This window comes from Miniopterus schreibersii (assembly GCF_964146895.1).
Source record: "Miniopterus schreibersii genome assembly, chromosome: 22".
Lineage (NCBI taxonomy): Eukaryota > Metazoa > Chordata > Mammalia > Chiroptera > Miniopteridae > Miniopterus > Miniopterus schreibersii.
Genome location: NC_138124.1, coordinates 3,105,158 through 3,125,706, shown reverse-complemented (window position 1 = coordinate 3,125,706; position 20,549 = coordinate 3,105,158). Strand labels below are relative to the sequence as shown.

The 20,549-nt window shown below is 50.2% G+C and overlaps 1 protein-coding gene across 4 annotated transcripts in view; it reads right to left on the bottom strand.

Annotated features, from left to right (window-relative positions):
* ADAMTS17 (ADAM metallopeptidase with thrombospondin type 1 motif 17) overlaps window positions 1-20,549 on the bottom strand; it is a 156,158-nt gene that overhangs the window by 88,356 nt on the left and 47,253 nt on the right. For all 4 annotated transcript variants that reach the window (XM_081124765.1, XM_081124767.1, XM_081124766.1 and 1 more), the window contains exon 8: window positions 2,292-2,397. In XM_081124765.1, the coding sequence (XP_080980891.1) occupies window positions 2,292-2,397 (106 nt within the window). The remainder of the gene's footprint in view (window positions 1-2,291; window positions 2,398-20,549) is intronic.

Sequence of the window (20,549 nt, the reverse complement as noted above, 5' to 3'; positions counted from 1 at the left end):
AAACTGCTCCCCTCCATTCTGAAATATGGAACAGCTTCCCAGCTTCGTGTCTGGCAAGCGGCCTGGCCGTGGCTTCACTGAGGGTGAAGGTTGGCCTAGGCCGCCTCAAGCCTCCACAAAGCCTTGCCTGCTCATCTGGGCCCAGCGGACCAGATTGGTCTGGGGACAGAGAAGATGTGACTTCATCCTCGGGAGATCTCCTTCCCAACATTTGCAAATAATTGAAGACGACAGACTTCCCTGGGAAAGCCATAATCGCCCAACAAGGGGCAGGGCCAAATGCTAGCAGGATTTATTGGCTTTGATTAACAATAAGGTGTTTGTTTTTGTAGGTAATTAGAGTTCAATAGCAAGCTATAAAGAGTCCTCTAAGAAATTCTAAACAGACTGTAGCTAGAGGCGACTGCGGTCTGACTGAATCTAACCATTCATCTTTGCAGACCTCCTGGGCTAGGACGCGGGCCTTTGATGCTGCACAGTGGCACAGGTCATCGGGCAGAAAATGGCCCTCTGTGCTCGGCGTCCGAGGAGAAAAGGCCTCTGTGCCGCACGTGTGAGCTCACGCGCGGTGCAAGCAGCGCTCCTGCATGAGCCCTGGTGCTCAGCGCTGCCACGGACGATGCAGTTCATGCATCTCTCCGAAGGTCCACAACGAGCTGCATGTTGGGAAATGTCTGGACAGCTCTGCACTCTCACAGCCAGCGGGTAGGTGATTCTGCGGAGCTCTGACGCGCTGGGCGGGTCATTTGACAGTGAGGAGAGCTTTGCCAAAGCCAGGTGAATTTATGCTTTTCTCTGAGCAACCACTCTTGGATACGCGGTTGTTTTTAACAAGTCAGAGATATGAAAACAGACTTGATTATAATTCATTTTTAAAAATCATTTTCTGGTAGTATAGGCAAGATAGTATGGGCAAAGCGCTCTCACCGATTTAAAAAAAAAAATACCAACGACATGAAATAACTGTGTACAGACAACGAACGGCTCATCTTCTTTCTCGTGGCCAATAACCTGTTTGCCCTCCGTCATCCCAGGAAATAGGCATAAGATCATTTTCACTCGCTGCACCCACATCATGATAACCAACAGGTACAGAGCAGCCAATGACCAAACTGCCCCCAGGGGTGAAAAAAGTAAAATGGGACCAGACAACCAAAGAGAAGCAGAATAAATAAATAAAGCCACAGATACGGCTAAGACGGGAGGAAAACATCTTTTTCTTTATACATTGGGGTCCCAGGCACCTTACTGTGTAGGTCATTAGAAAACCTTCACCACGTATCTTTTCCCGCAAGAACTAGATTTACATTGAATTTTGTTCTGTTCAAGCCAAAATAAATTTTCCCATTGTTTTGCATGCTCTGGCCTCCTCGATTTATTTATTTTTTAAGTTCTTAAGCAGTCATATCACAATTTTCACTTCAGAGGAACATAAAACAGGCACCTACTCCGGGAGAAAGAGCCAACAGTGGGGCTGTAGTTTGAGTCGGCTGGCGTTCTGCCACCTGAGACTTCCTGCGGGTGACCTTGACCTTGGGCCAGCGGCTCAACCCCTCTGCCCTTCTGTTTCCTCATCTAAAAAACCAGGCGGCTGCCTTAGAGTCTCCACCTTTGGGCTCTGAGGTTCTGTGTTTCTTTTCTCCTAAAGCAGGGGTGGGGAACGTTGGGCCCGTGGGCCGTACGCAGCCCCCGATATCATTTGGTCTGGCCCTGCCAAGGCAACTGCAGGCGGGGCTCGTAATTCAATAAATCTTGGAGCTTTTTTTTCCTAGCTAATTTTTAAGTTGATAATTTTGTATGGCCCTCGAATGATGTTATAAATATCCAAATGGCTCTTGGCAGAAAAAAAGGTTCCCCACCCCTGCCCTGAAGGGAAGCATTTTCCGGCCGGCGTGGAGGCCAGAGCTGTTAACGCTTTAACACTAAGACACTGGACTCTGAAACCGGCTGAAAAGAAAAGAGAAAGTCACCAGTATGGGAATTAGTAAATCCCATTATCCGAATGCTATACTGAGAGCGATCCAGGGAGGGAAAAGCAAATGGAAGCCACTGAGAGAGCTGGCGCTCTTGAAACAGGCTGGACACCAAGCGGGCAGGGCGGCTCCCGGAGCCTGTCTGCTCCGTGGTCTCTCGGGCTCCCCGTGGGGCTGGGACCCCGCGCGCCGGCCCAGGTCTGCCTCGTGGAATAAGAGAGGCGCAGCGCAGCACAGCGCTGCGTGAGAATGCGGAGGGTTCAAGGGCAGAGGTACGTCCTCGGGAAGGAATCCGAACAGGCGGAGTCTGATACTTACTTGTGGCCCAGCTCGTGGGCGATGGTAAAGGCCAAATTGAGCCCATTGTCTTCCGCCAGCACGCATTTCCTCTTAGTGCTGCACACGCCTCCTAAGTAAGCAATTCCTGTAGCAAAGACACAAAACACATCCTCTTGAGAACGCGGGAGGCCCTGACCTCGCCGGGAAGGTCCTCGCGGTCACACATCACCCACAGTCAAGGGAGGGCCGGCCCTGTCACTCCAGAGCTCCTCGAGGGACCGGTGGGTCCATGACGCCTTGGTATTGGCCTGATGATGACAGTAACCACAACAGACGTCTATCAGGCGTTTAATACGAGTCAGGTAATAGGCTGAGCAGCACATTCTCTCATTTAGTCTTCACTACCCAGGGTGGCAGTTACAGGGAAACTGAGGTTCGAGAAAAGGTAACTTTCCCAAAGTCACCTGGACTGGCACCCGGTGCTGTCCAACTGCAGGTCTGGGGCTGGGGCCAGCTGAGGTCAGCAAGGCCAGGCACCCAGTGTGCCAAGTTTAAGGAGGGTCTCCCTCCTGCCCCTGTTTGGGTCAGTGTTCTCGGGGTATGAGCCTGGGTCCAGGCTGGGGCCGACGACAGACAGCAGGTCCCAGGAGGCTGTGTCAAAAGTTCCAGAACTGTGTTTCAGGAGAGACAGAACAAAACCGGGACCCGGAGGGAGTGAGAGAAGGCTGCCGAGCGAGGGCCTGGAAGTCATCGGTGAGGCTGAGCCCACAGCCCAACTCGCCCATCTCCGCACACACTTGACTGGGCCTGGGACCCTCCCTGAGACGGGGAAACTGAACCAGTGCAAGCAGGAGGAGCACGGCTATGGGGGGGGGGGGGAGCCAAGGCTGAGGACGGGGGCGGGGAGGCTGCCAGCCCTGGAGGACACGTGGGAGTTTCCAGGGGAGAAAGGCTCATCTGGCAGAGGGCTGTGTGTCAACAACATGGGGGCCCTGGACCGACGGGGACACGTCTGAGGAATGCCGGGCAGTCAGCCCTGCACCGGCCACGTCTCCTGCTGACAGTCCAGGGCTGACACGGCCCGTGGCAGCTGTCCACGCTTCCTCTTAGCTTCTGCTATCTCTGCCCCCAGGACGAACATCCCTCAGCACCAAAGGGCTTATCTCAACCAAGGCTGGAGTCCATGGACCCTGACCCCACCACAGGGTTTGGGATAGTGAGGACTGGAGACGTCTGTACTCCCCCTGTCATGGCATCTGACTCCACAACTTGGCCGGGGACATGGACGAGCTGGTGGTGGCCTAGGGTGGTGGCCTAGGGTGGCTGCCGGGTGGCGCACCTGAGGAGGCTCAGTGCTCCCCCTGCTGTGAGGTCACAGGAGTGTGCAGCGGGCAGTGGCTCTGCCAGCCCCGAGGTCAGCTGGACTCTGTCAGCCCGCCCCTGTGCCGGGGACGGAGGGGCCGTGGCCATTGCCGCCAAGCTGTACACTGCCCGGGTCAGAGGGCCCCTTTCACTGATGTGCACAAGGTGTCTTAGGACCTAAAGATGACCTCACAGGCATGGAGGGAAGGAATTGGCAGAGGAGAACAGGACGGGGGAATTAATTAATTAAAATGAACCTCCCTCCCGGCTCTCAAAGAGCTAAACTAACATCCCCTTTGTTGACAGCAATTTCAAACTGGGGTGGACCTCAGCCACTCCTTCCTGTCTGGTCCCCTCCAACAGATCCAGACGGACGGGCACACTGAACTGGGCACCACACCATGTCTATTTTCATTTAGAAAAAAGCAAAAACGGTTGGCCGAGGGTGAAGACCTTCTTGATGAAAGGGGGAAAAAAAAATGTCTTTTGGCCTCAAGATGCTATTTTGCACGTGGACATCATAACCCAGCCATGCAGACGACTGGAGGGAGAGACATGACATCCAGCAAGGGTGCGATCGGGCTTCGAGGTGCCTTCAAGGTCATCTCTCTGGTTTTGTTTAAAAAATGCTTTGTGGGTTGCTGCAAAGCATCCAGCAGTTGGTGGAATGCTCCCACACAGCCCTGCTAGTATGTGTGTGCAGTGCACCCACACATCCACACACCCACCCCACGCTTAAACCCACACCCAGCAGCACACTCCCAAGCCCAGGCCAGGCCTCCGAGGCCAATAAATCAGTTACAAACAATCCGATGAGCATGCCCGGGAGAAGCCGTCTGGTGAGGGGGTAAAGGAAACATCCAAGGCCAGCTGTTCTGAGCTCGCTGTCCCCAGAGTGTCTGCTGACCCAGCAGGCTTTGAATGCCACACAAACATGTCCCAGCCTCAGCCGCAGTCGGGGCCCAGAGCAGGCGGCTCTGAGTTCCCACTCTGATTAGGTAACACAATGCTGGGGAAACAGCTAAGCAAAGAGCCTTCCAGTAATTACATTTTAATTTTTCCAAGGCACAGATGATTTTTTGAAAGCTAGAAACAAAGGATCAGTTTATTTATATAAAAAAAAAAAAATATTCTCACACGAGGGTGGATGAAGGTCCAGTGCTTTCTGATGATTCACTCCAGTCGCGAGCAACCTGGTCATAGAGCCGAGCGACGCAAAGCGCGGAAAAGAGAGAGCAAAGGGCCGGGACACAGGAGCACACAGCAGCCGAGCGCGTTTACGAGCTGCGGCGCGGAAATGCGAGAACTCCCACAACCAAGTCTGGAGAAAAGCCCAGGTTGTTGTAAAAGTAAGAGCTGCGGGGAATAAATGGTAATTAAGCCATGAGCTTCAGCGGGAAACAAAGGCCACCACTATTCCACGTTTCCTGGAAAGGAACAGCTGTCTGGAGGGGAGGGTGAGCTGGAGGCCCGGAGGGACCCCGTCACCACCGGCTGCAAAGGCGGCAACCGGCAAACACCCGCCCGATCCCCATGTTGGAGCTTGTCGAGGAAAGAGGAAAACCCTGTTTTCTCTACACTGATTTATTTTACGAAAAAGTCAAGTCTGCAAATTCAAGTTCTCTGAACATCGGTGCTCAGGCTGAGGAACCCGAGGGACCTTCCGGGGTAACTGGAATCCCGTCTGCGGACAGTAAGGATTTCTTAGCCCCCAGAGAGGTGCTTTCAAAGGTTTCAGTCTCCCGTGATTTAAAATTCTCCACAGGAGAAATCCTAGTAGAACTTACTTTTGAAATTTTAAAAGCATCAACTCCACATGCTTGCAGAGCTCCTGGGAACACAAGAGAAGCAGGAAGGCAGCTAGCATGTATTGGGGCCCTGTCCACGGGCAAGGGTGGCTCCCGTGCTTGACCCTCCCTTACTTGGTAAGTATCACGGCCCCATTTTACAGACGGGGAAATGGAGGCTCGGTAACCAGACTTGGATAGAAACGCAGGCCTCTCTTTCTCCAACACTCACGCTCCTCCAGGCAAGCCCTGCGCCTCCCTGACCGAAGTTCTGATAACCACCAACGAATAATCTTCGAGGACTTAGGAGATTTCCCTGAATCTTAATGTGTTTATACAGAGACGTGGGTGGGATAGAGTCAAGGTTCTGCTTTTAATCCTAAAGATAAAAAGACTCGAGGGATAGACGCAATAATATTAACAGCCGTTACCTCCAAGACATGGTGAAGTCATTATAGGTCTTTTTAATTTTCTCTTTTGCCGTCTCTTTTGTTTCGGCTTAAACTTAATATAATGACTATGTACTTGCTATGAAAATTAAAGTTATTGGTTATATTTCATTTATCCCAGGGGACATACAGAAAGAAAAAAAAAAAGTCCCCTGGATTTTGATTCTGACATGAAGGGAGTTCACAGTCAACTCACGATTGAGTGTGTGCTTCTATCCCAGCTCCATCCCTACTACACCCCTGGCACAGGTTCAAGAAGCAAAACACATTTTTAAAACCTGAAATGCTGAGGACAGAAATGAAGGGCTGGGGAGGGTTTTTCGGATGCTAGAGAAGTGTATTTAATTCATCCCCAAGAGCGGATCACGTCCCGCAGAGCCGCCTGACCTGCCTTCCAGCCACGTCGGCTCAGCGCGGACCCCCTCCCGCCTCCCGCCCTTTCTGTTACTTGGGAGGAGCACGATTTTGGTGAGGAAATTGGGTAAGGAGGTTTAATTGTTTTCTTTTTCAGTAGAAAACGGCATGGTGTAAGCACATAATTCTTCAACTCGGGCTTGACCATGCGATCCTAGATCTAAGAAGTAAACAACACAGGGCAGTATAAACTCTGGCTCATCCAGCAAACAGTCGTGTGTAAACAGTTCCAGCTGCGGGCCCTGCTGCCCACTTCTCGGACCCTCTTGGGCTCAGGTTTCTCCCACCAGCTGCTCCAGGTACGGATACCATCGTGGCTGTCGCTGGGACGCCACGTGCCAGGTACAAGGAAGCGGTTTACATCTGTTCACTGGCAACCGCGGCGGTTGAGATCGAGTCCCACACTCAGGCTCATTCGCAGGTCCTTGTGTCTTGTAAACCTCGCTAAGTGGCTGGAGGTGTGATTTAAATTTGTGAACCGCATTTAAAAGCAGGGATCTTGCCCTGGCCGGTGTGGCTCAGCCGGCTGAGCACGTCTTATGCACCGAAAGGTTGCCAGTTCGATTAGTGCTCAGGGAACACACCTGGGTTACGAGTTCGATCCCCGGCCAGGGCGCGTAACAGGAGGCAGCCCATCTGTGCTTCTCTCACACATTCATGTTTCTCTCTCTCTCTTCCCCTCTCTCCTTCCATCTCTCTCTAAAATCAATAAAAACATCTATTTTTAAAAATAAATAAACAAAAGCAAATGTCTTAGAGTCAAGGGTGTGATGAATGAAAAGTAACTACAGTCAGTTCTCATTATTTGGGGCAGTTAGGTTTTAAAAAGTCAGCACAGACACTGAACTCACGAATATAGGACCGTTGCTTCTAAAGGAAATACAGGGCTAGGATCCTTCGAGTCACAGCATTTTCATCAACTGTCACCGACCAATACATGACCTTGTTTTACGTGTGTCTCTGTTTAAAGACCTCTTATTTGATATATATCGTGGGTTCATTAACCCTGGACTCGAGGCCAACGGCACCACAACCCCTGCCTGAAGGACACTTATCGAGCACACGTTTTCTCCGCAAGGCACAATGCAGCCTCTCGGTGCCTCGGAATACAAGACGGCGCTTCAGCCTCACCCTCGGAGCCCATTCTCAACAGCAAAATCATCATTTTAAAAAAAAAAGGCACAGAAACGTGAAAACCATGGCACCAGTCAGACCGGGAGAGTGGAAATGAGGCAGAGCATCGCCTCGGGGAAGGATGGGTTAGCCAAGGTCTCCATCCCCGCCCCACGGGCGCAGAGCGGGGGCAACGGCTCAAAGAGAAGCCTGGGTTCCCTCCTCACGCACGAGCATCGCGGCAGCTGCTGCTACGATTCAAAAGCGCCGGGGGCCTAACACCTACTTACCGGGCAGAACACGGATGAAATGAAAAAATTCAGTCACTTACTCAAGGTTAAAATCAAGTACTGAGTGGACAACGTTAGAAGGTAAGAGCTCCCAAGTCTGATCACGGAAGGGCTCCCGTGCTCGATTCTGAAACCCACCCAAAGCTACAGGAATCAAAACGGTGTGGTACTTGCGGAAAGACAGAGGTTGAGATCAAAGGGGCAAAACCGTGAGTCCGGAAACAAACCTTCACATTGACAGTCAATTGATTTTCCACAAGAGTCTTTTTAACAAATGGTGCTGGGACAATGGGCTGGCCATGTGCAAAGGACACGAAAATTAACTCCAAGCAGATCATAGACTTATACCTGTAAGGGTGGAAACTACAGAACTCTTAGAAGAAAACATAGAAGGAGACCCTTCTGACCGTAGGCAAAACCATCTTAGATACAACACCAAAAACACAGGTGAAGATACAAGTGAGGGTGATGCCAACTCCCGCAGCGATGGGCCCACAGGACTTCGGAAAGCTCTGGCACGTTCACGTTTCCTCACCGCCCACGTCGCTTAGCATTTATTTTTGTCAGTAATTTAAAAAGGAACTTTGCTAGTCTGACTCCAACAGATTTAAGACTCCTCTTTCTTTCTTTTCTTCTCACAAATGTTTTCCCTTTGCTGGTGGGTTAGATGTCCTCCCTCTTTGCAGGAAAAATGGGCTTTCGGGTGGGGGGAGGCCCGGAGAAGGTGGGGTGTATTTTGCCAAACGATACCTCCTCCTGTGGGGAATGAGCTCACGACGGCTCCCACGGGGCAGAGGTCCTCAAAGGGGATCTGAGAGTGAACTTAGATGATAGGAGTTTGTCTTATCTAAGGATCTAGTGTGTAACAAGGTGACTGTAGTTGGCAACACTGTATCATATAGTTGAAATTTACTGAGAGTAGAATTTAAATGTTCTCACCAAATAAAAGAAAAATAGGTGAGATGATGGATGTGCTAATTAACTCCATGGGGGGATTCTTTACACAATGTATCCATGCATCGAATTATTACATTGTACACTTTAAGTATCTCATAATTTCATTTGTCAATTATACCTCAATAAACCTAGACATAAAGCATTTGTCCTGAGCATATTCAGAGTCCTGGGCAGATGAAGCCCTGGTGGTATAAATTAGTTAACTAGTCAAAGTGGTATTGATTAGTCAGAGTGGGATTAATTACCCAGGTCTGCTTTTATCTGCATCTCCCGACTTTACCTGTTTTACTTGTATTTCTTGGACCACATGAGCCGCTTCTATAATTCGCCTTTACTGTATATATTCCAAGAACCCTTGCAATGGAATGTTCTTGAGAGTTGCCTGGGACGACCTTGACATACAGCTCACTCCCTCTCATACTAATAGCTCTGTTTCTACAGGAAGAATAAAATACAAGGCCATGCACAGAAGCATTTGCCAAGTTAGCAAAGAAAAAGAAAAGCTTTCTCAGAATAATTAAGAAACCACATTTCTTGCTAATGCTTAGCCCAGCAAAGCCGTTCTCCCGGGGATGAACTGTGGAATTTAAGAGACCCGGGGTGAGGGTCAATTGCAGTACCAAGGGTGCTTCTGATCTGTGCTTTGTCCTAGGGCCCCTCTAGGGTGGGCCTGGCTCTCAGGCTGTGCGTGGGGATGTGGGGGAGGTCAGGCCAGGCCCCAGGGCAGCTCTGGGCACCAGCTCCTGAGCAGAAGTCAGTCCATAAACACTCCCCTGGCAGGACCCAACAGCCCCTCAGTTAAGAAAAAGTCCCAGCACCCACCACGGGAAGCTGGCTGTCATGCAGATGTTGACTCAGCATCCCTGAGCTGAAGTCAACCTACCGCGACAAACCCTCCCTTCTGATGGCCCAGGGAGGCGTGCGTGGGGCTCCGCCTCTGCTGACAGGAGGCAAAAATGAGGACTTTTTTTATTTTATTTAAAAGCAAACATAACAAAAGCTGGCCTCTTAGAAACGCTGATGAGAGTAGCCCCATGAAGTCAGGTGGGCACCAGGTACCCCGAGAGGAAACAGGCCCATCTGGGGCAGGAAGGTGGGTAGTTGGGGAAGATGCCCAAACTCTGGGAGTTGTTGCTAGGACATGACAGAAAGTGGAGGGTGTGCTTTTGGGTGGAAGTCATTTCACTGCTCTGTGCTTATGGATACAGCCCATTTATCGCCCAGGGGCGATGCTGTACCAACATACCACACACTGGGTAGCTTATCAGCAACAGAAAATTATTGCTCACAGTTCTGGGGGCTGGAAATCGGAGATTAGCGCACCAGCATGGTTGAGCGAGGGCTGTCCTCTGGGTCTCAGTCTCCGTATTGTGTCCTCATATGGCAGAGAATCTAGGGGACTCTCTGTGGTCTCCTTTACAAGGGCACTGATCCCAATCAGGGCTGCATCCTTCTGACCTCATCACCCCCCACAGGCCCCACCTCCTAACACCATCACACTGGGGATTCGATTTCAACATATCAGTTTGGGGAGACATTAAACCTTGGGATCCTAGCAGCTACCTTGGATTTTTAAGATTGTCCCAGACTACAGAAATGGAGTGAATGTCAGTGTCTATTGTTAAAATGTCAAAGGCAGGGAATAAACACGTTTCATGTTTTAAGCTATTTCATATCTTTCTGTGTTGTCTCTGTGTTGGTGACGGTCCGCCTGTCGAGTCCCCAGGACCGGGCGCTCATTGGCACTTCACCAAGGCTGGCCAGCCTGGCTGTCCCACACTTGCCCCAGACTCAGCCCATCCCAAACAGGACTTGCTACCCCAAACTGAAGCCTTCTTAAGTACCTCACCCTCGAAATTCAAAAGCTCACAAGCGTGGCCAACCTCTCTCCCCCTCCTCCCACCAGCCCCATCTCGGTGATCGTCAAGCCCGGCTGCTTCCTGCTGGACGGGGCCTCCGGGGTGTGTACCTTTCTCTCTGGTCCCAAGTCCAGAACTGTGTCATCACTTTCAGCTTGGATTATCGTAATCTCTTCTCAGGAGTCATCTCCCGTGTTCCTCCCCACTCCAATTAGTCCTTAAAAATCCAGACTCAGGTGTCCCCTCGTCCACGGACTCTCCCCCGATCCTGCCAGGACGTACTCCCTGGCCCTCCTCTAGGTGCCCAGAGCCCATGACGATACTTTTTCTGCAGCGTGAGTCCCGCTTCCATCATGGTCCAGGCACCCGAACAAATCTCACCTCTGTAGAGACACTAAGCATCTCTGAGGCGGCGCCCAGAACAATCCGGCCGGGATCCCACAGTGTAGGTTAACCGCCCTCAGTGAGCTCCACGAATGAGTGAATGCACACCAGCGCCAACTTCATCACGGGATACCCACTCTGCTGCTTAAGAAGGCGACTGGGACACGGAGGGATAACTGATGAGGGTGACGCACATTTACCAACGCCGGCCACGTGTGTGCCGGGCCCCGTGCTGAAGCTTCCGTGCATTAGCACGCTTTACGCTTAGAATCCCCTGGGGGATTAAACACTATTATTATCCCCATGGTACTAAGGAGGGAGTGAGGACATTACGAAGTCAACCACTGGCCCAAGGTCGGACAGAGAGTGGCAGAGCTTGGATTCGATCGTGGGTCTTGGACCAAAGGCTGCAGGCCGGTGGCCACGAGAATGCGGACTGCAGAAACGTTCTGTTTGGACCAATCGGTATGTGAATGCAAGTGCTAATCAGTCACCGACAATGAAATATTAGGAAAGTTTACATAAAATCCAGATTTCCTGTCTCTTTCTGAAAGAGCAGTGAACCAGAAAATGACAGACTAGTCAATACATGGCCCCGGGATGATGGGTGACGCTCACGGAAATGAATGAATTAAATTCCCCATCTCAAACCATATGCACAAAAATAGACTCTAACTTCATTAAATAAACATGTGTGAAAACAAAAACTGTGCCTCTGTCAGAAGAGAACATAGGGGAATGTCATGATAATTTTAGAATGGTAAAAAATAAAAATAAAAAAAAATTTAAACAAGACCAAAGCAGAAGTCATAACAAAAAAGACTGAGATACGTAGCTAAATGCCCACCGGAAATGTCTCAGTGACAAAAGGCATCAGAAACAAAGTGAAAGACAAATGGCAGATGTGACAGAGATATTTTCAATTCCTACGACAAAGCTAAGATTTAAAAGACACCTCGCCTCACTGGTAGTCACAGAAGCGCAAAGCAAAATCACCAGAAAAGAGCAGCTCACGCCCGGCATGCTGATAAATACTCCCAAGCCTACTGGGACGAGGAAGGTGAGAAGCTGCTCAAGAGTGGCGACGGGTCTGAAGCCATTTGAGGGAACATGTCGCTTGTCTAGGGGAGCTGGTAGGTGCAGGCCCTGAGAAGTGGTTACGCCCAGGGAAGCGCCAGGCTGCACCTCCACCTGGCCCCGTTGCAGGAATGTCTGCAGTCCCTGAGACACGCGTGTGCACAAACACACATGTGAATCAATGTGTGCACAGCGCGTGCATACACCCCAGTGTGCGTGCATACAGTGGCCACACAGAGGCACACGTGCACGTGTGCACACACACAACGACCACCCTCTGAAGAGATGCCATTATCACCTTCACTTACATAAGAGGAAACTGAGACCAAGCCACGTCCCCAGGTCCAGGGTAAAGCCACGTCCCTGGGTTCATGCTACAACCAAGAAGGAGAACCTGGGGAGCAGGCAGTGTGGCTGTGGACGCCTCTAGCCGCCGCTGAGGTAGGGAGGTCCCCGCCTCGGGGAACGGAAGGCAGGCACGGGAGACAGACGCGCAGCCAGGTCTGCGCGTAACGCGTTCCAGGGACTGTACACGGAGTCTGCCAACTACTGTTCAAAGTCCAAGGAGTTTTCTATTAAAACATAAACTGAAAAGACTCGAGCACAGATGTCTTTAACCCTTGAAACGGCGCAAACTTCGCTCTGTGTGTGTGTGTGTGTGTGTGTTCCTTGCATAAAGGTTTATAGCTTTCATCAAATTTCCAAAGGGGTCCACAACCTTGGAAACGTTTAAAAACGCTAAACGCAGGAATCCCAGAATATAATCAAGGACATTACCCAGGAAAACAATCCCTGCTGCAGAGCCAAGTCAGACCAAAGATCCTGGGAACATTACCCTTCGGCCCTCCGGGATCAGCCAAGCATTCCTGGGACAGTGATAACCAAAGGTTTGTAGCACGTGCCAGATCTCGACTGGCTGACTCATGGAAGAAACCAGTAAGGGTCTAACTGCCATCATTCACCGACGAGGTTACTTTTGAAACGATACGAAAGGGGAACGGCAGATTTCAATTAGATTCATGCAGTTTACTGAGAAAGACCCTTGAATTAAGTACTGCGTTAAGTATTATATTAAGAATGTATAAATGAAAAAAAACAAAAACACAGCTGGGGGATATGCATAGACACATGTTCATGCATATATGTGATTTATAAAGATATACTCCTAAGTGTTAAAATATATATATGAAGTCTACAAAGGAACCAATCTGCTCTGTTTCGACAAGTCCCCCACCCCTTCCCCAGGGCTGCATTTAACTGTAGGGCCTTTACTGTATCCTGGAGTTTTTTAAATCAAGATCCGCGAACTGAATGGGCCTGGGCTTCACGAGGCAGAGCACACACCGATGTTTGGAACAAACTGTCTTTGTTTTCTGCAAATGAGTATTTCTAAAAAGTGGGTATGTTTGGGGTTCACGAGAGTAAAAACAGGATGTAAAAGCCGTTTGTTGATTTCGCTCCCCACTTGAAGGGTATTTACAAATTGCCATTGTCCAGAAAATTGATGTCAACACCCATTTTGTCGGCTTCAAGTTTAAGGTCAAGTGGGCTTTCCTTCATCCCGTCCGCAGCACACGCCCTCGGAGGACACCCCACGCCAGTGCCTGCCAGCGAGGAAGGGAGCAGAGCTTAGCTTCCCCATAAATCACTCTCAATCTTGGTCTACGAAGGCAGGGAGACGCCCTCTACACAGGGATCTGTCCTTGGAGACTGTCTTCCGAGAGAGTATGAAATTGCACAAAGATTTTTTTAGGCCATTTCTTAACCACACTTCTGTCCTGACCACTGTCCACTCTTCCCAGTACTAGAAACCACAGAATGTTCTAGCTTCATCTACCCAGCCCACCACCCACATAGCACGCTACAACTGTTTCTCAGTGGCACCCGGATTGCCTCCCTTAAGTAGGCACCCCAGTTCCAAATACGCTATGGACTTCCTCCGAGATGGGCCTAGGTTAGCTCTGCTGGAACCATGACAGGAGAAGCAGAGGTCTGCTGTGATGTCTCATGACAAGTTCATTACTGCCCGGCAAAGATAACTGGTTCTTAGGGGACAGAACTACCCCATTCCATTCTCCTGTCCCATTGATCTTTGCACCTCAGTTCAGTATCATGAAATAAATATTAATTCCAACCCTCTCAGTATAAGATCTTTCGTTTGAAAACATAGTAACTGTAGAACGCTAACCGCTATTTCATGGCCCCTGCTCTGTGCTGAGCAGGCTCTGGCGACGGCCCCCACGGCGGTGTTTGGAATGCAGGGGCCATAATAAATTGATGGACTGGTAAATGCGGAAAGAAGGTGGTGGGGCATGTTTCCCAAAGCAAAGCGAGATGTTGACACGCAGGATGAGCTGCTCGTGAGATGGGGTGACTCTTTTCCTGGCCTCTTTTTTTGACTTCATGTCTGGATCTCGTCTGGAACATCTACCAAGTGGACTCAGGCCCAAATAGCTAGCATTCCTTTCATAACTCCAGCCCTGGGACTGTCCCACTGTCGTGGCAGTGAGAATCTGACTTCTAGCCTTGATTCCAGGCCATGACTAGCTCTCCTCCTCTGTCTCCTGCGCTCCCCCAGCACAGAGAACCCCACCTGGAGCCTTCACACAGCCATGGAGAACTTGAAGGACTCTAGGAGATCCACACTGACCGTTGCTGTCCTTGGTTGAGCAGCTGCAGAAACACTTCTCATAGCCAGAGACATTTTAGGCAGATCTGGTGAGAGTAACCCAGGCAGCTAGGTACCTCCCCAAGTGTGAGGATGGTCCCCAAGGCCCCTGGGCTGCTCTACAGCTGAGGGCGAGTGGAGCCACCTGACAGGAGCTTCTGGTATATTTCCATTCTCCTGCACAAAGACATAGACATCAGACACACGTGCCACTGAGAGGATGGCCGGCAAACTCCCCAAGAGACCCCATCCCTCTGAGGACCGGTCTCCTATTTGGAGTCACTCATTCACGATTAAAGGTGTTGCCTGATCTGCTCCATGAGAACCAGGACTGTGCTTACTCAAGCAGCACTGACTCAGAAGCCACTGTTTCCGATGCAGACCGGGTGCCATTCTTGGGGATGTAAACCATGGTGGGTTTCCTGGGCCAGCAGGTTCCGAGAGGGTGAGCAAGGTGGGCAGGCTCTGAACTTGGGCTGGTGTCTGAGTCCCTCTCTGCCACTTACCACCTGGGTGACGAGGGCAGTCACGGGATCTCTCTCTGCCTTTTCCCTATTTGTGAGGTGAGGCCAATACCCACCTCACGGTGGAAGGATTAAGTGGATAACGCAAGTGAAGCACTTTTCACAGAGTAAACCCTGAGCAAATATTATCTATCACTATAATTATTTCGAGCAAGTCCAAATAGAAAAAAAAAAAAAGTTTAACAGAAAGTATTTGTCAAGCAAAAACTCTGCCAAGAAGCCTGTAACGATTTCACAATTAGTGGCGGCTTTGGTTGCTGATTGTCTTGGTGCTTTTATTAACATGACAAGCGGGGAGCTGGAGACAGAAGAGCAACTAACTGGGGGCTTGGAAAGCACGTCTTTGTTGGTCTCAGGGCCACTCTCTTTCTTTTTAAAAAATCTTCACCCAAGGATATGTTTTTCATTGATTTTAAAGAGAGGAAGGGAAAGGGGGGGGGAGAGAGAAACATCAATATGAGAGAGAAACAACAATCGGCTGCCTCTCATACGCACCCCAACTGGAGATCCAACCCCCAATCTGGGTGTGTGCCCTGACTGGAAATGGAGCCCGCCACTCCTTGGTGTATGGGACGACCCTCCAACCAACTGAGCACCCGGCCAGGACTCAGGGGCCACCGTCTTCATATGTGCTGGAGGCAAGGACGCGGCTGGGCAGCGAGAGCCACTGTGCGCCCTCACGGCGTTGGCACCCACACCACACATCCTCACTCCTGCTCTGGTCTCCTCCCCACGACCCAGTTTCAACCTGGATTTTGCACTGACTCCCTTCAAAGACAGATTCAGTGAACCCCCTTTTCAGACTCTGGTACCTGCCCTGCAGCCTTCCTGCTGTCACCAAGCTACCTGGGTGCTTCACCCAGATGCCTCCAGAGGTGAGCTCTGCAGGGTCCTGGTGCTCCGGGTGGCCTAACAACTCCCCACAGGTCGGGGGAAAGAGCCCTTCGGAAAACATTCTCGAATGGAGAGATAGGTGAGTTCATAAAAACTGAATGAAGATATTTACTACGATTAAATCCATAACTCCTGTTGGATGCATGTCTTAGAGGCATGGGCTTCTGGTCACTCTCTGAGGCCATGCTGTCTTCTTGCCCTGGGCTTTCTACAAATTTGCTCTAACCATGAATAAGAAATGAGGCATAAAATACTATTTTCAAAAAGAGCACTGACAGTAAATTTATGATGAGACAATAGGTACTTGTCCTGGAAGTGGATGTTATATTTCAGAAACATCTTTCTGAAAGGAAAAAAGAAGTAAGAGGGCTTGTGTTTCACAGGAGAAAGTACCTATCTGGATTTTCCCACTAAATTGTCACCCAGGCCAAGCCCATTCAATGGGGGAAAGAATTGTTTTTTTCAATCAATGGTGCAGGACCAACTAGATACCCACATGCAAAGAAATTAATTTAGACCCCCCCACACCTCGTATCATACATAAAATTTAACTCAAGGTGGATCATAGACCTAAATATATGAGCTAAAATGATTCAACTCTTAGAAGAAGTCGGGAGTAAACCTTTGTGGCCTTGGCTTAGGCCCTGGTTTCTTAGGTATGACACCAGAAGTACAAGTCACAAGAGAAGATTGATAAGCTGGACTTATCAATAGATAACTTTCATCAAAGTTAAAAACTTTTACACGTCAAGGTATACGAAGAATCAGTGAAAAAACTACCCCAACTGGCAAAAATGTTTTCGAATTATTTATCTGATAAGGGAGTTGTATTTAGAATAAAGAATTCTTACAACTCAATAACAAAAAGAAAGTAAGTGAATGTAAAAATGGGCAAAGGATCTGAAAAGACATTTTTTTCAAAGAAGACATACAAAATGGCCAGTCGGCCCACGAAAAGACGTTTGATGTCATGCGCCATCCCGAAAATGCAAATCAAGATAAAATACTATTTCAGAGTGACACTAATTCATTTACTGAACCCGGCACGTGAAACTGACGAACTGAAACCTTGACCTTGGATGCCCTTCATCATGAACGACAGACGTGTGTCAACATCAGGCCTCTGTACCAGGAGACTCCTCAAACAGGGTCACGCTGGCCCCAGAAAAACAGTGGGAAACATTAGTAGCCGGAATACTAATGTGATCAGCCCTGTTCCTTCCAGTGGAATCAATAACCGTTAGCAGTTTCTCCTACTTGCTTTACCGAGCCTTCTGTTTACTGAGATACAAGTCACATCCCACAAAGCGTGAGCAAAGCTGTGCGACCATCGCCGCGATCTAATGTTAGAACATTTTAGAGCCATTTGCTGAAGACCCTGTGCGTGTGTTCTCGGGACATCCAAGTTCTTCTGGAATTTGTTCCTAAGAGAGGTGGAAGCCTGTCTCTGTGCAGGCTGGTGGGATGGTCGGCGAGCTGGTGTGAAACTGTCCGGAATTCCGTCTGCCTCTAAGGAGCTCGGCTCCCACTAGCAGGAATAAGGCCCCATTGTTTCCCTCTGCGCTCAGGGTTGGCCTGGCCGAGACTCCTCCAGCCCTGGAGCTGGCACCTTTGCCGGGTGCTTGGGGTCCCCCAGCACGGAGCAGGCACCATCTGAGGGCTTGGGAAATGCTCTTGGCCCACCACACAGGGGCCCAGTTGAGACCCTTCCACGATCTGTGGCCTACTCAGCCAGTGGATGTGTGCACCCCAAATGTCCTGTTTAATGCAATTGTGCCTTAGCCTCCGGAAGGTATGAACGGCAGCTTGACCTCACCATTGCAATCAACCCCAACAGTTTGTACTGTGACCTTTTTCTTGTAGTGACTGCAGATTCACCGGAATCTGTAATGTGGAACAACGTGGAACAATGTCAACTGTGGTACAAACACCAAAAAAGATGCCGGAAGGAAGCAGAGGGCCAGGTAAGCACCGAGGAGGTGCCATTTTGTGCAGACAGCTCTCTGCTTAAGTCTGGGCATCCGTCCGGCTTTGGATCGCTCTTAATACCAGGCTGGCAGACAAGCGGGGCGCTCCTGCCAGCTCACTTGGATCAAAGGGATCATGGCACGTTTGAACACAAAGGTGTGATAAGAACAAGCGTGGCTTTGTTCTGCCGGATCCTCTGAAAAGCTGGAGCCCTGCCACAGGAGGAGGCAGACCTGACAGGCATCGGCTCAGAGCCAGGAGTGCGCGGGGCTTGGGCGACTTGTGCACCTGGGCGGCCTCTGAGCCCTCCCCATGCCAAGCGCATGGGCTCGGGCCCCACCACTCTTGCCCACGGCTATCCCAGAGCACAACCGTCCATGTTCTGCCCCTTGTAGGGGGTAAGCCTTGGAGGGCAGTGTTTGTCCACCTAGGGAATATTTGGAAATATCATTAGGTTACCATGATGGAGGGGTCACCCCTGGGCAGAGGCCAGGGAGGACAATTCCTCTGAAGCAGAGCAGACAGAAAAACCATTCTATCCACAATGCTCACATGGCTGCCCTTCATCATGACCTTGGGTCATGACTTCTGCATGGGTTCATGACCACATTGCACAGGGCTGTCTGCCTGTGCCGGCCCTGAGCGGCTCCCATGGGGCCAACAGCTGGACTCTGCCTTCCCGACAGGTCAAGAACAGGGCAGAGGAGACAGGTGCCCAGCCCCAAGTGACGACACCCTCAGGATCTGCGGGGACTTCTGTGGCAGTGACTCGCGTAGAGGAATGGCCCTTTTAGGACAAGAGTCACAAACTCAAATGCCAGTGAAGACCAGGCAGGTACTCAACAGGTGAGGCAGGCTCTCTTATAATGGTCTTTGAATTGTGTTCTTTTTTTAAAAAAAAAAATTAATTGATTTTTAGAAAGAGAGCAGAAGAGAGAAAAAGAGAAACATCAATGTGAGAGCAAAATACCGATCGGCTGCCTCGTGCACCCCCCCACCAGGGATCGAACCTGCAACCTGGGCGTGCACCCTGACTGGGAATTGAACCAGCAAAGCCTGGGTGCATGGGGCAACGCTCAACCAACTGAGCCACACTGGCCAGGGCTGAATTGTGTTCTTTTGACACAGACATGCTGTGTTGGCATTTCGATCACAAAGGGGTGCTTTCTGTGATTTAATTCTCCAAAGAAATATACTCTTCCACATTTTTTCCCCTCAAAGCACTGTCTTCTTACCCTAGTTTTCATTTCCTCACTTTTTATAAAGATGTACATAAAGGAATATTTGAGTTTCCTTTAAATGCACTAGAAGAAATGCAACCACACAAATTTCAGGATGCATGGCACTAGCCACTTAGTATCAGAGAAGAGAGACAAGAGGGCCTGGAGGGGACTGTGACAAACTGGGAACTGTCAAAAGGGGGCAGCACTACTTATCTCCAGCAGATTGCTGCCATTCGGGGATGTTGCCAGATCCACCCAGAAAAGCCAGAGTCAGGGAATGGAAAAGCACGGTGGTTTTTGGGGGGGAGGCGAATTTTGGCAAACTAGTAAGAAAAACTAAACAAAACATATTTGAGGCCAGACACAGTCTGTACTTCTGCATGGGTTCATGACCACACTGCACAGGGCTGTCTGCCTGTGCCGGCCCTGAGCGGCTCCCATGGGGCCAACAGCTGGACTCTGCCTTCCCGACAGGTCAAGAACAGGGCAGAGGAGACAGGTGCCCAGCCCCAAGTGACGACACCCTCAGGATCTGCGGGGACTTCTGTGGCAGTGACTCGCGTATGCAGGATGTCCCCACGGACCACAGCCCTTGGGTTCTACTCAGCAATGACACTGCACAGACGTGTCTAATGCGTGTCCTGGGGGCAGCACAGTGCACCTGGGAGGGGATGCTACTGATAAGGGATTTTCATGGGTGGCAATTTCTCCCTCTGCGGTCACATGTGACTAATGCCACAGATGGTGAGAGGGGTAAAAGAACTGGTTGAGACGTGGGCATGGTTACTATGCCACAAATTACTCCATCACCACAAATTCCAGGAGGGGACTCAAAGGGATTTGATTGGAGAGGGAAAACCCTCGCCATAGTGCGGAGGCAAAAACTTCTTTCTTCTAAGGTCCCTGCTCTTCACCCCAAGGGCACAGGCTGGGAAAGGGCACTGTTTTCCCGGGGTCCTCTCTGATCTGCCTGAACCTTCTCCTAGGCTCACATTTTCCGAAGTGGCCACAGAAGGACACAGAGAGCTCTTTGTCCGACACTGGCTGCCTTAGGCACTGACTTTCCTTCTCTTTTATTAAATATGTTTTTATTGATTTTAGAGAGAGAAGAAGGGAGAGGGAGAGAGAGAAACACAGATGTGAGAGAGACACACACATTGATCGGCTGCCTCCTGTACACACCCTGACCGGGGACCAAACCCGCAACCTGGGCACGTGCCCTGACTGGGAATCGAACCGGTAACCTCTCAGTGCACAGGATGATGCTAAACCAACTGAACCACACTGGCTGGGCCCCACCCTCTACTTTAGAAGTAAATCAGGCCAGG